This window comes from Crinia signifera, chromosome 9, assembly GCF_055691185.1.
Source record: "Crinia signifera chromosome 9, ASM5569118v1, whole genome shotgun sequence".
Taxonomy (NCBI): Eukaryota; Metazoa; Chordata; class Amphibia; order Anura; family Myobatrachidae; genus Crinia; species Crinia signifera.
Genome location: NC_139225.1, coordinates 30,001,257 through 30,014,369, shown reverse-complemented (window position 1 = coordinate 30,014,369; position 13,113 = coordinate 30,001,257). Strand labels below are relative to the sequence as shown.

At 45.7% G+C, this 13,113-nt stretch overlaps 1 protein-coding gene across 3 annotated transcripts in view; it reads right to left on the bottom strand.

Annotated features, from left to right (window-relative positions):
• The window catches only part of CCDC180 (coiled-coil domain containing 180), a 91,021-nt gene that overhangs the window by 22,042 nt on the left and 55,866 nt on the right, over positions 1–13,113 (bottom strand). For 2 of the 3 annotated variants that reach the window (XM_083158670.1, XM_083158669.1), the window contains exons 10-19: positions 12,426–12,545; positions 11,225–11,304; positions 10,498–10,586; positions 9,654–9,776; positions 9,373–9,546; positions 6,822–6,937; positions 6,475–6,601; positions 3,546–3,902; positions 1,985–2,223; positions 528–703 (exon numbers count right to left, since the gene is read on the bottom strand). In XM_083158670.1, coding sequence (XP_083014796.1) covers positions 528–703; positions 1,985–2,223; positions 3,546–3,902; positions 6,475–6,601; positions 6,822–6,937; positions 9,373–9,546; positions 9,654–9,776; positions 10,498–10,586; positions 11,225–11,304; positions 12,426–12,545 — 1,601 coding nt within the window. The remainder of the gene's footprint in view (positions 1–527; positions 704–1,984; positions 2,224–3,545; positions 3,903–6,474; positions 6,602–6,821; positions 6,938–9,372; positions 9,547–9,653; positions 9,777–10,497; positions 10,587–11,224; positions 11,305–12,425; positions 12,546–13,113) is intronic. The other variant, XM_083158671.1, reaches the window with a different exon arrangement.

Genomic DNA, 13,113 nt, shown 5'->3' with positions numbered 1-13,113 from the left:
TTCCAAAACAGAAGCGCTTTCGCATAGCACGGCGGATATCGCTCGTTATTTCTTATTGACTGCAGGAACCCCCCGCTGCCGCCGCCAGCTTTACAGCGCCGCAGGACAGGTAGACACCGGGGCGCCCCCACCCCGACTCGCCTAGGGCGCTCCGGTGCCTTGCACCGGCCCTGCAGAGAAGCCACAGACTTACTCGGTGGCGTGCAGTGTACTTAGCCATCATGTGAAGTCGCAGCTGTGCTCAGGTCAGGTCTGATTTGTCAAATGATAGATCACTCGTTTCATACATACATGAAATACATAACTGCAGAACAGTTTGCATGCAACAACAATAGTCTGACTAAAAGGTATTTATCGCCATCTTGTGGTCAGTATTAGTATAGAGACTTTACTTTCTTAAGGCCCATACACACTGGGCAATTTTGCCTTTGAGCTGCTTTCCGCTAACTAGTGATTGGTGTCTAGAACACAAACAAATACAGGTAACTAGGATCCTTGCCATTGTTATGTGCTCAGAACACTTGTACCTGCTCTGACGTTATGGATGTCCATCTCTATGCGCCGGCTCCGAGGCTCGTGGAGGTGGTAGCGTAAGTCCACCTCTGATTTCAGTTTCTCCTTCTTGGCAAGGACAACAGTATGGGAATTGGACACTGTTTCCTCAAACCAGCTCTCCAGGTGCTCATAGAACCCCAGGCGGATTCTGGAAGGGAGATTGTAATACAGAGTTATGATAATGTATACACTACACACCAAATACTGATGTAGCCAAATTCAGGGATTGGTGGAAGCATTATAAGAACCTAGTAACAACCATGGACATGTACACATTAGTCTTTTTACACACTGGATACTGTATGGAATACAGTATTAATATCTAACACTATAGACGGTATACAGTATCAGCTGTATTTAACATTTAAATAATATCAAAAAGTGGTCAGGAAAAGGTTAAACATACCATAATGAATACCCAATCATAATAGAACCAGTACTGCACATATTCTCCCACCTCATGGTAAGACTCCGGTCTCTTCTGCCTGCTAGTTGCTCTCTGGTCAGGTGCACTGATTGAGGACTCTACACACTCAGCAAACTAGGTAGAAGTAGCTGCTAACACTGGGCATGTGCAGAAGCTTCGCTCTGACCCTTTCACTGCATGATGTGGCGGCAACTCTAGTAATCATATTATATACCATTGCTATTTCCACTTGCCAAGAGGAGGGGGGGTTGCAGGCAACCAGAACCCCCCCTGCATTTGCCTATGCCGCAGTTGTGATTTTGGAACGACAAACGGGAGCAAGCGTTGGTGATCGATGACCGCCATTATATCTGTAACTACAAAATCTTTTATATTGACATCCTTTTAAACAACTGGTTGCCAGTGGAGACTCCGGAGGATCATAGAGATCATGCCCTGTAGCCCTGCAGTGATATATTAGCAGTGCCATGCTTTCATTCCAGAACTTATTAAATGGACTCCTGCAGTCACTGCCTGGTCACCGTTTTTCTTTAGTCTATACCCTAAAGGTGGAGACTGGGCGGGTGCCACCACTAGGCAGCTCTAGGCATTTGCCTAGGGCGCCGGCACCTGGAGGGTGGCAGTTCGCCCCTCACCCCCAGTGAACTGTGTAAAAAACTTGCTGCCCTGGCGTCCCTGCAGTGCTGGGGCGGTCAGGGGTGTCCGTGCCATAGGGGTACCTGCGGCGCCGTCATGTGTGTAAAGCTGGCTGCGGCCGGCGGGGTCCCTGTAGTGAATAGAAAATAACTAGCGCTATGCGCGCGGCACCAGCCCTGGGTGGAGTGTACAGTGAGTGAATGTGGGACTGCATGCGTTAAGAGACGAAGATGTAGAAGCTATGTTGGGACAAATGTTTTTAAGTAGACATTAAAGATCTCGATAGATCTATATTCACCGGTCCTTTAAAATCAGCAGAAGTTGCACATTATCTAACTGTCCAGAATAGGAATATTGTGCACTAACTTTTTCTTCAGTTCGGTGACCAACTCCTCCGGCAAAACCATTAGATTCAGATTCCAGGGACTTTGGTCTTCTACTACTGCCTCGGTGAAGAAAACATTATCAGTCGTGGACTCTTCCACAGAGGTCTTGGCCCCGAGGTCTCCACCATCTAGAAGCACTGTGTATGTGTTGCCTTTGGAGGTTGTGAAGCACTCCAGTACGAAGGCTGACTCGGGGCTTTCCTCTACCGGTGATCTAATCTGGAAAAAAGCAAAACGGTTAACTGCTCTAGTGGATGGTATGGCATGAAATACCCATGTCGACCTTTTGACTGTCGACCTCCCCCATGTACACCTAATGACCCTGTCAACTTAACCCATGTCGACCTTCCTGCATGTCGACCTAGTGGTGTCAACCTAGTTGCTGGCGACCCAATGACTGTATCCCTGTGCACCGATCCCTGGGATTCAGGGTACAAAGGGCCCGATTCAGACCTGATCGGACAACTGCGAATTCACACAGCAGGCTACTATTGTTAGACTGCGCATGCGCAAGAACCAAAATGCGCATGTGCGACCAGGGCTGGCATATGGAGATGGCTACGTTTTCTCTTTGCTAGCTGTTTGCAAGACGATTGAAAGAAGTGGGTATCTAGGGGTGGTAACAGCCATTTAGTGCCGGGCTGCATGGCAGCTCCGATGACTGATGCCCAGTGTAAAAATCATTGGATGGTGAGCGGCTTCTGACAGGATTTCGCATATTCGGGTGAGAATTCGCAATGTGGGATTTCACTTCAGCAGGGCGGAGGTTAAGCTGATCCCTGATTCAGACCTGATCACACTGCCGAATTTGCGGCTGTGCTATCAGGTCTGAATCAGGCCCAAAATGTGTAACTGTCACATGAAAGCAGACATTTTTAAAGCGGCAATACTTTACAAAGCAAAACCAACCCGGTTTTGCCTTGAAAATGAGAGCTTTAAAAAATATGGCTATTCTCTGACTTACCTCCAGCTTGCACCCTATTACATTTACCCCCATTGTCTATGAATAGGATATCCTTTACTTGTCTGCCAAAGTATTAAGAACATGAAATCATCTAAGCAGGGCTGCCACTAGGAATGTTGGGGCCTGGGACTGATTTCCAGCACAGGCTTCTTCAATACAGGACGCCGGCGGCCAATTAAAATGCTGCACCAGCTGGTGAGCCAATCAGAGCTCGTGTATCAGGAGCCTCTCTGATTGGCTAACGGCACACAAGCTCTGATCGGCTCAAAAGTCAGTGCAGCATTTGAATTGGCCGCCGGCGTCCTGCAGTGAAGAAGCAGGCAGCACAGTGGAGGCAGTCGGGGGAGGGGGGGGATTTGCGGTGGGAAAAGGAGCTGCCCGGGCCCTTCCAGAGGCCGGGGCCCCAGACAGCTGTATCCACAGCTGTACCAGAATGCAGCAAAATGTTAATCGGGTGTGAATACTTTGCCCATTTATGGTATGGCCACCTATACTTGTTATCTTCTCTAATGTGGCCCCAGGGAGCAATTAAGTGTGGCATGGCGTCCATATCTCAGCATGCAAAGCGTTTACCTACCACACATTGCACGCTACCGCGGCTCTCCGGGAATTCAAGACGCTGCGACTCAAACATCTTATAATCTTCATAATCATCGTGGTTCCGGCCAAGTGGCTGCTGGAGATGTTTCTCAGCCCCATTCCCTCCGTCGATATTCCCTGTGGTCTCTGTTTCAGGGGACTGATGTATATCTGCAGCTGTATTTACTGCAGTGGGATCCAGGGAGAGACCAGCGTTGTTGTCTATGACTTGTGTGGACTCTGCTGGTCTTGATTTAGGTCCATCTCCTACCAAAATGTTTGTAGGTTCTTGGGACATGGATTCAGAGTTTGTAGGGTCTTTGCCACCAGAGTCTTCTAATTTTAAGGGCAAATCCTTTGAAAACATTGTAACAATGTATAAACACGATGGCTGCTGTGAAAATCAACACATTAGTAAATAGCAGTATCTGATTTATTATCAGTGATCTCTTCATTGGCACCAGACGCAGGTCATCCGGATGATCTGGTTGGGCAGAAGACTGTCATGACCTGTGTGTGTGTGACCATCAGCCAATAGGAAAACTCTACCTGTTGTGGACTGGTCTTTGGCCAGGACATAGAAGGACCTGATCTGTGACAACTGAGCTTTTGCATTTGTGTCCTAACTGCCACTGACTCATTCACTCAGCAAGTAGACAAAGCGATTGGACAAGAGATATATTTATTCCTGTTGGCAGATTGCTACTCACACAACCATCAGCCAATAGGATTTTCTGCTGAGCACATTGAAGAGAGGTGATTGGACCGTGATAAAGCCAACAAATACCACTGTTATAGAAATCCATATAGGGCCCGATTAACACCTGCTCGTACAGCCTCAAATTCGCAGCGGCCAGCACTCAGTTAAGCCACACTAGAGTGAAATCTTGCCTTGCGAAAATATGTGCACGATGTGCCAATGGATATGTACAGCTACACATTCATTTACAGCTGTGCAAATACGTTTAAAACTGATCATAGCAGGCTCACCATCAAATTATTTTTATGCTGGCCACAAGTCATCGCAGGCGCCGTGTAGCCCTGGATTTACTTGACGTGCAATGGAAAAAGGCATATTCATCCTGATGGACCGCAAGGCGGCCTCGTGCATGCGTACCGCAACCCGTACGCATGAGCAGTGTATCGATAATCGTCCGCTATGCAAATTCCCAGCCATGCGATGAATTATGAATCATCCTATAGTCTGTTTAGTCCGGTTCTTAGTCGTTACTTTTAAACCACATTCTTGTATGTGGTACAAGGAACGAGACAGTGGTTTAGGTCTGAGAGCTTCACATTTCAGCTCAATGGCTTTATTGTTCATAGGACTTACTGAGCAGACAACCCCAACCTTACAGTGATGAGCTCCATTAATACTGAAACAGTCTGTCTATAGGTGGCTTCCTGCATTACTGCCTGTGCCCTACTGACCATACTGAGGGGGTAGATGTACCAAGCTTTGGAGAGAGAAACTAGAGCCAAACAAGTTCCTGTCATTTTTCAAAGACTATAAAATGGCAGTTAGGAGCCCATTGGTTGGTGCATTATCTCTCTTCATGGCTTGGTACGCAGACCCTTCAGTAAGTAAATAAGTGATTACATTTGTGGTTTTCAGTCAGTCAGTTGTGATTTGGGCAATTTGACATAGATCTTTTATATATTTAGCCAGATTGGTCACTCAACCCCTGTGTGTATAACGTCCCAGCCCAGCGTTCTACACAAACCCGCCCCCCCAAGACCAGTGTGGTACACACCACCACCCCCTTGACATCACCTCCCCCCACCCAGCCAGGGCTACAGTACATGCCCATCATCCACCATGGTGTAGGTGAGCGGCACCCCCCGGACCCCCGCGACCCCCCCCCTGCGATTCGCGGCACCCCCCCCTCCTCTCCCGTGATTGGCGTCTGCACCACCTTTACTACCCCTCATGCCCACACACCCCTATCACTGCCTCCTGTTCTCCTGCCCTGTAACTTCCGCCAGTGGGGACCCGCTCACCCTGTGTTGCCCACATTCCCCTATCATGCTTTACCGCCCAGCCTCCTGCTCTCATGCACCCTAACTCCCACCCAGTCGGAGGAGACACTGACTCAGGGGCACCATCCTGTACTCCTATGCTGGATGCTCACCCACTGGCTGGAGCTGCACAGTGTCCCCCACCCTCCTCTGCACCAGTGCAAAAGCTTTAGTCCCCCTCATACTTACACACCCCTATCACTACCCAGCTTCCTGCTCTCCTGAACCGTAACTTCCACCACTGGGGAGTCGCTGACGCTGTGTTGCCCACACACACACACACCTAAACAACATGCACGCACACCCCCCCACAGCCACAAATGTCACTGTACCCACCACACTATCAATGTACATCTTACTCTGTAACCGCTTTTTAATTAAACAAAACAATACACACCCCCTTCCACATCATATGCTCTCTATTTAACACATTTCACTTATAACTCAAGTTGTAATACAGGCATATTTCATACAATTCTAACCATATTTCACACAATACAAAAGTTCACAAATGTAGGGGGCGCAGCCCCTTACGACAGTTTGAAGAACGCCCGTAGGGCGCGATGAATCGTCTAGTTACTATATATCCATTAAAGAAGGGTGTGGTATGAAAAGCCCACATTCAAAAGTGGATGTCAACATTTTACATGTCAACATGTCAACATGTAATGACGACATGCTGGCGTCAACATTCAAACCAGATACCTAAAAGTCAACATTGTAATTTCCCACTGTCATGCTTTGTAATTAGTAACCAAACCCTTTGCATAATTCTCCCAACTGGAGTGATATCATGGAAGTAAGTGAGGTCAAAGGGCCGAGAGCCATCCACTTATATGTCATATGTGCCTGCAAAACCGACCTCAACCCTGCATGAGGCCCTTTGTTAGACCGGCGTCTGCCCTTACCTGTCCGTACACTTCTTTACAACTGAAGAATTTGCTGACAGATGAACTGTAAGCCAATAATTCAGCCAGGACCATGGCCGGATAAGACTCACTAATGGCAAGTTGCTTTTCATGAAGTCTCTCGTATCTGTTCATTGAAGAAAGGGTTATTCATATAAAGACTCAATTCAACAGCAATCCTCTATCTATAGTACACAAACAACAAACAAACCTCGCTGAGCAGAATCAACTTCCTGTGCAACGTCAACATCATGCCAGTACCGACATTAAGATTGCCAACTGAATCTACAGTTTAGGATCAGTGGACCTATGTAGGGGACACATAAGACATGCGTCTCAGTACTCACCCGGCTTTGATGTCTTGCAAACATGCCTGTGCCTTTCCCATGAGGACACACAACTGTTCCCTGGTGCTCTCCTGCCGCATTGTGTCTAGAATGATGTCCAGATTACTTTCCTTTGCCTGTAGGTAGAAAGAACAGAACATGTAGTTATAAGTTGTGAAGAGCAGGTGATATGAGATGGGCTGGAGGTAACATAGTAATGAAGGTTGAAAAAAGACGTTAGTCCATCGAGTTCAACCTATTTGACTTGTAACTACTGACTTGAGTAAGTCATATCTATAGGATTCCTTTAGTGGGCAAAAATGCATCCAGTTTTGATTTAAAACAGTAGTTGCTGTAACCGCCTTCAATGAGTTCCAGAAGTTACTGCTCTAATGGTGAGGAATCCTCTTCTTAATTCAGTATGGAATTTATTTTCCTTGAGCCTCAGTACATGTGTCCTAAGTATAGGCCTGTTACTGACCAAATCATCTCCCAGTTCCATATGATTCCCAATCCTGTATTTGAACATACTAATCATATCACCTCTCAACCTCCATTTCTCCAGTGAAAACATATTCAGCCTGGTTACCCTATCTTTGTATTCTAGTGATATGAGACCACTTACTAGCTTATTTGCCCTTCTCGATACTCTTCCAATTAATTTATGTCCTTTTTAAGGTGCAGTGCCCAGAACTGAGCACATTATTCCAAGAGTGGTCTCACTAATGCCTTGTAAAGAGGCACTATCACATTGGCATCCCTTGAATCCATTCCACTTTTAATGCATGCCAGTGTCCTGTATGCACTATTACCACTATTACCAATTTTCTTTTATCTAGGATGACCCCCAATTCCTTATCCATATCAGAAATCCCTATAATAATTCAATTTAGCCTCTAAGTAGCATTTTTGTTCCCATATGAATTACTTTACATTAATCAACATTAAACAACATTTGCCACCTTTCCACCCACCTTTCCAGTATAGTTAAGTCAGCTTGTAGTGTATCCACATCCTCTCCTGAGTTAATTTCCTTCCCCAATTTTGTGTAGTCCTCAAATATTGCAATATTACTCACTAAATCACTACCTATATCATTAATGAATATTTTAAACAAGGTGGGTCCTAATATTGAACCTTGTGTGACTCCACTTTGGATATTATCCTAGGTTGAATGTATGCCATTTACCACCACTCTCTGTCGCCGATTGTGCAACCAGTTTTTAATCCAATTACAAATGTTATCTCCTAACCCTATTTTACATAGTTTTATTAATAACCTTTTATGAGGCACCGTGTCAAAAGCTTTAGTGAAATCAATAAGTATTACATCAACAGATTTCCCACTCCGCTACGGACTTCTCAAAGAAGCTAATTAAATTAGTCTGACATGATCTATTTTTGACAAACCCAAGCTGAGCCTTACTGATCACCTTCTCCTTTTCTAAGAAATTTGGGATACTACCTTTTATTATTCCTTCTAATATTTTCCCCACAATGGATGAAAGGTTTAGTGTACTAATATTTTCATTAAGGAATCAGATAGAAGAGGACCATTATATACACAGAGAGGGGGGGGGATAACAAAGATATAAGTAGATAGAAGAGGAGTGTTATATACACAGGGAAGAGTTATATGATGGGCTGGAAGTTATAATACAGTGAGATGGAAGAGCAGGGGCATAACTTAAACTTTGTGGGCTCCATAGCAAAATCTTGAAAAACACCCAGCTCGTTACTACAATGCCCCTTAGTGAAGTGAGAGAGGGAGTGTGTTGAGTAAGCGTCCCCTCCTGCAGTAAGCATTCCCCCCCCCCCCCCCCCCGCAGTGCACATGGTTTTGTCCATTAAAGAGAGAATTAGCTTTTGTAAGTGAACCAGAATTAGGCCCAGTAACTGTTGGAGAGTGTTTCAAAGATAGAGGGGGAAAGTGTTGGAGGGAGAGAGAGACAGAGAGAGAGAGAGAGAGAGAGAGTTGGGGAGCAGATTCAGAGAGGGAAAGAGAGAGATAGTGTTGGAGAGAGACACAGTGTCAGGGAGAGAGAGTGTGTCAAAGATAGAGGGGGAAAGTGTTGGGGAGAGAGAGACAGAGAGAGTTGGGGAGCACATTCAGAGAGTGAAAGAAAGAGATAGTGTCGGAGAGAGAGACAGTGTCAGGGAGAGAGAAAGAGAGAGGGGAGCAAGATAAGCTGTCAAAGGGGTAGAGAGAGAGGGTGTCATGGGAGGAGAGAGGGAGGGGGAGCAAGTAGGAGAGACACTATCTGTATACAGCACAGGTCTCTGATGGGTTACTACAGATATTAGTCCCTGTCCCCTAAATGCCACCAAATGCACTGCTCCCCCCCCCCCCCTTCCTTGCTGCGTTCCCCATGGCCGTGCTATCAGTGGTGGACTTTCTGTACGGTGGCTGGGGGTGAAGAAGGCAGCCTGGGAGCAGGTGGAGCTGTGGGCCCTGGATGTAGCCTGGACCCCATAGCAGCTGCACCATTTCCTCTTATGGTAGTTATGTCACTGACGTAGAAGGGAAGATATAGTGGGATGGAGCGGTATATCACACTGAGAGGGTCTGTACCTGGTTCTCTGCATCATGTTTCCGATGGCAGCTTTCAAACTTTTCCTGCAGGATATTTTCTTGCTGTGAGAGTCCCTTTCCCAATACCTCCCACAAGTGAACGGCTTTTTTGGCAAATTTAAATAACATATTGATAAGTCTGGCCGTCTGCTTCGATACAGTCTTCACATTGTCCTAAAAACATCAACAATGGAAGCAACAAAGTGAGTTTAACCAAAATCCACCATTGGCAATGGATAGAACAATACCTTTTATATAGATCTCAGTTCGAGCGCACTCACACTGAACAGCTGCAGTTCTTGATCGTACTTCATCTGGAAATGTTCAATAACTGGAGACAGTTCCTTCGTCAGCGCGGTCTCAGCCTCCTCCTGTGTGCAGATGTCCACCTCCAACAGCTGAGCCTGAAATGCAGCAAGGTAATAAGTAGGGACCAGTCAGCCTCTATTCACAGACACGGCCCTCTGTCGGTGACAGGGATACACCAGAACCACTGCAGGCTGACCGTAACCTGTGCAGGCTGACCGTAACCTGCGGAGGCCGGTCTTACACTGACCCTACATTTTACTTCTGTAACATGAGCTGGTATTTGATGTCAACTTACAGGGAATCCCCAAAGAACCATAAACAAAAATTGGGTTTAAAGCTGGAAAGCAACTTGGAAATAGAGCAAATGCTGCCTATATTAAGTGGGCATGGATTATTAGGTAGGCAGTGTTTAGGTCGACAGTCAAAAGGTTGTCACATAAAAAGGTCAACATAGTCAAAATGTTGACACAAGCAGTAGGACGACATGGGAAACGGTTGAACAGTTTTTCTTGTTTTTGTTGTCTATGTCGACATGGTCACCGTCCATGTCGACCTATGGCTCGGCACACTATTATATTCTACAACTATGCCCACTGTGATTGGTTTCTTTTTAAATAAATCATGAAAAACTCATGTTGACCTTTTTCCATATCGACCTGTTGCATGCGGCGACCTATTGGCCATGTCAACTATTGACTGTCGATCAATTGTGGTTGACCTGTTGACTGTCGACCTTTTTATCATCGACCTGTCAATTGTGTCCCCAGCACACACAGAATAGCGTCACCCCTACTGACTGCGCACTGTAACACTCACCTTGCGCCGTTCTGCCTCCGTCATACACCTCTGGATGGCGTCCTGCTGCAAGCGATGTAGCTGGTCTAAGAACTGTGCGCCTACAGAGTCTACATCAGGGGAAATCAGATACACAGCAGTGAGGAAAGCCAGAGAATCACATGCACCTGGATCTCCCTATACTACAGTCTTGAAGATATGAAATAAATAATTCACTTAGTTAGGAACAGAAACATATGTTGCCATGGTATACGGTTGTTAGGTCGACACACCAAATGTCGACATGCATTGAGTTGACCGCAGAAGGTCAACACCTCAAATAGGTTGACATACTTAACGTTGACATGAATGGAAGGTCAACACAAGCATTAGGTCGACAGTCAAAAGGTCGACATGGGTTTTTCACTGTTCTGTTTGGGCCGACATGTGCTGACAGTCAGTATTTTATGACCTACCATCCACTAGGGCATGTTAAGAAAATAGAATAGAGTGCAGCGAGCCGTGCAAGGGACGAGGGTGCACCGATACGGTGTCCATGCCAACATTCGGGACAAAAAAAAAGTGCAAAAAACCATGTCGACCTTTTGACTGTCAACCAAGAGACTGTCGACCTAATGCTTGCGTCAACCTTCCACTCATGTCAACCTTAAGCAGGTCACCCTATATGAGTGACCAACCCCTTCGTGGGCGTAACTGCAGTGCCACATGAGAGCCAGGGAAATGGCACGGGAATGATGTGTCAGCTTACCGATTCGCTTGTTTAGGGCCTGGAGAGACCGGTGCCAGTCAGTCACTGCTGCTTTAGTGCAGGTCGGGGGCACAAAATCCCTGTACAAGGAAACAGTTCAAGTACAGGTCAGAATTTGTATTAAATCTGCAGAAAGAAAGGGGCTTCTGACCGATATCTTTCACAATACCTCTAGTGTGTACAACTCAATATTGTTAACGATGCAGGCTTCCATTATTAGTAGTATATATGATCATTTTGTTTGCATGAAAGTGAGATGATAAACAGCCTATGTTACTTGGGAGATCTCTGGGAATATTTAAGTGAAAACACGATCAAAATCGGTTAATTGGTTCTCAATTTTGTGAGTAATCTCTCTCTCTCACAATGTACAAAATTAGGGTACACATATATTTATTATTTATTACCAGCTATTTATATAGCGCACTCATATTCAGCAGCGCTTTACAGAGAATAATTGAACATTCACATCAGTCCCTGCCCCAGTGGAGCTTACAATCTATATTCCCTTCCACATGTACACGCACACACATTCTAGGGTTCATTTTCGTTAGAAGCCAATTAACCTACCAGTATATATTTGGATTGTGGGAGGAAACCGGAGTACAGGGAGAACATACAAACTCTTCACAGTTAGGGCCATGGTGGGAATCAAACCCATGACCTCAGTGCTGTGAGGCAGTAATGCTAACCATTACACCATCCGTATTAATGGCATAGCTGTCTACCCTCCTGTATTCTGCAGGAGACTCCCTGAAATAGCAGCAACCTCCCTCTCTCCCTCATTAGTCTAGCAATCTCCCTCATTTCACCTAGCCCACATTACACTGTTACATTTTGGGGGAAAAAAGGAATGGGAGACAGATACATTTACATTGACTCATCAGCACCATTTCCCAGCACTTTACAAGTATAATAGCTCTTACTAACTGCTTTGGGGCTCATCTACATTTGGATATAAATCATTTTAAATCATTCCTCTCAGATGTAGCGGTACACACCCACGCTTCTAGGTGCCACGTTCACAATGTCTTTTTACTATCTCTCCATATATGGAACTAAACGCGCCCTTTTGGAGGAGTATGACACGCCTCCTCAATGGGGCGCTTTACAAAATTATTTTACCAACTATAATCACCCTAAAACTAGTTTTCAAAAGTAAGCAAGTATGATTAATGGTGACATGACCGATGCATCATACCTGACTGAGCACAGGAGCTGTAGCCTCTCATCTCTTATAGGACGGTACAGCGCCATCAGCAGATCCGATGCTCCTCTCACTTCCGCCGGCATCTGGTTCATCTCGTTCTCCGCAAACTCTCTGTTAAACACATAATAACCAGGATGACATACAATAACATAAATGCTGACAGAGGTAATGTCGCTGTTCTAACGCTGAATCAGTTACACTCATGTATATTCCTAGCAATTATATATTTACAAAGCAGCAGCTTCTGCAAGCTGCCAGGAAGCTTCTTGTAGCTTAAATCTCCCGCTGCCTCCCAGCCTCCCCACAGTGTCCCACACACACAAATCATTAAAGAAAAAAAAAAAAACAGTATACAGTATGTGGTTTTTTTTTATATATATAATTTATGGTAGGTGAGGCACTGCCTCCCCTGACTGCATGTCCCTGACTCACTCTCCCCCTAAACCTATCCTATGGCCGACAGTTTTTGCAGTTTGGCGCCCAGAGCAGGCACGTTTTAAGGGGGTATCTGCCCCTCTCTTCCCTCTCATTAATTTATTGCATTTTCCGTATTATTTTTTCTTATACTGAGGTCCTGCGCTCCCTAGCAACAGGGTGATTGACATCAGCTGGGGCTTCAGCACACCTGATGAGGAGAGGCGGAAGGTGTGCCAGGGACTGGAGTACCAGCATCTCTATA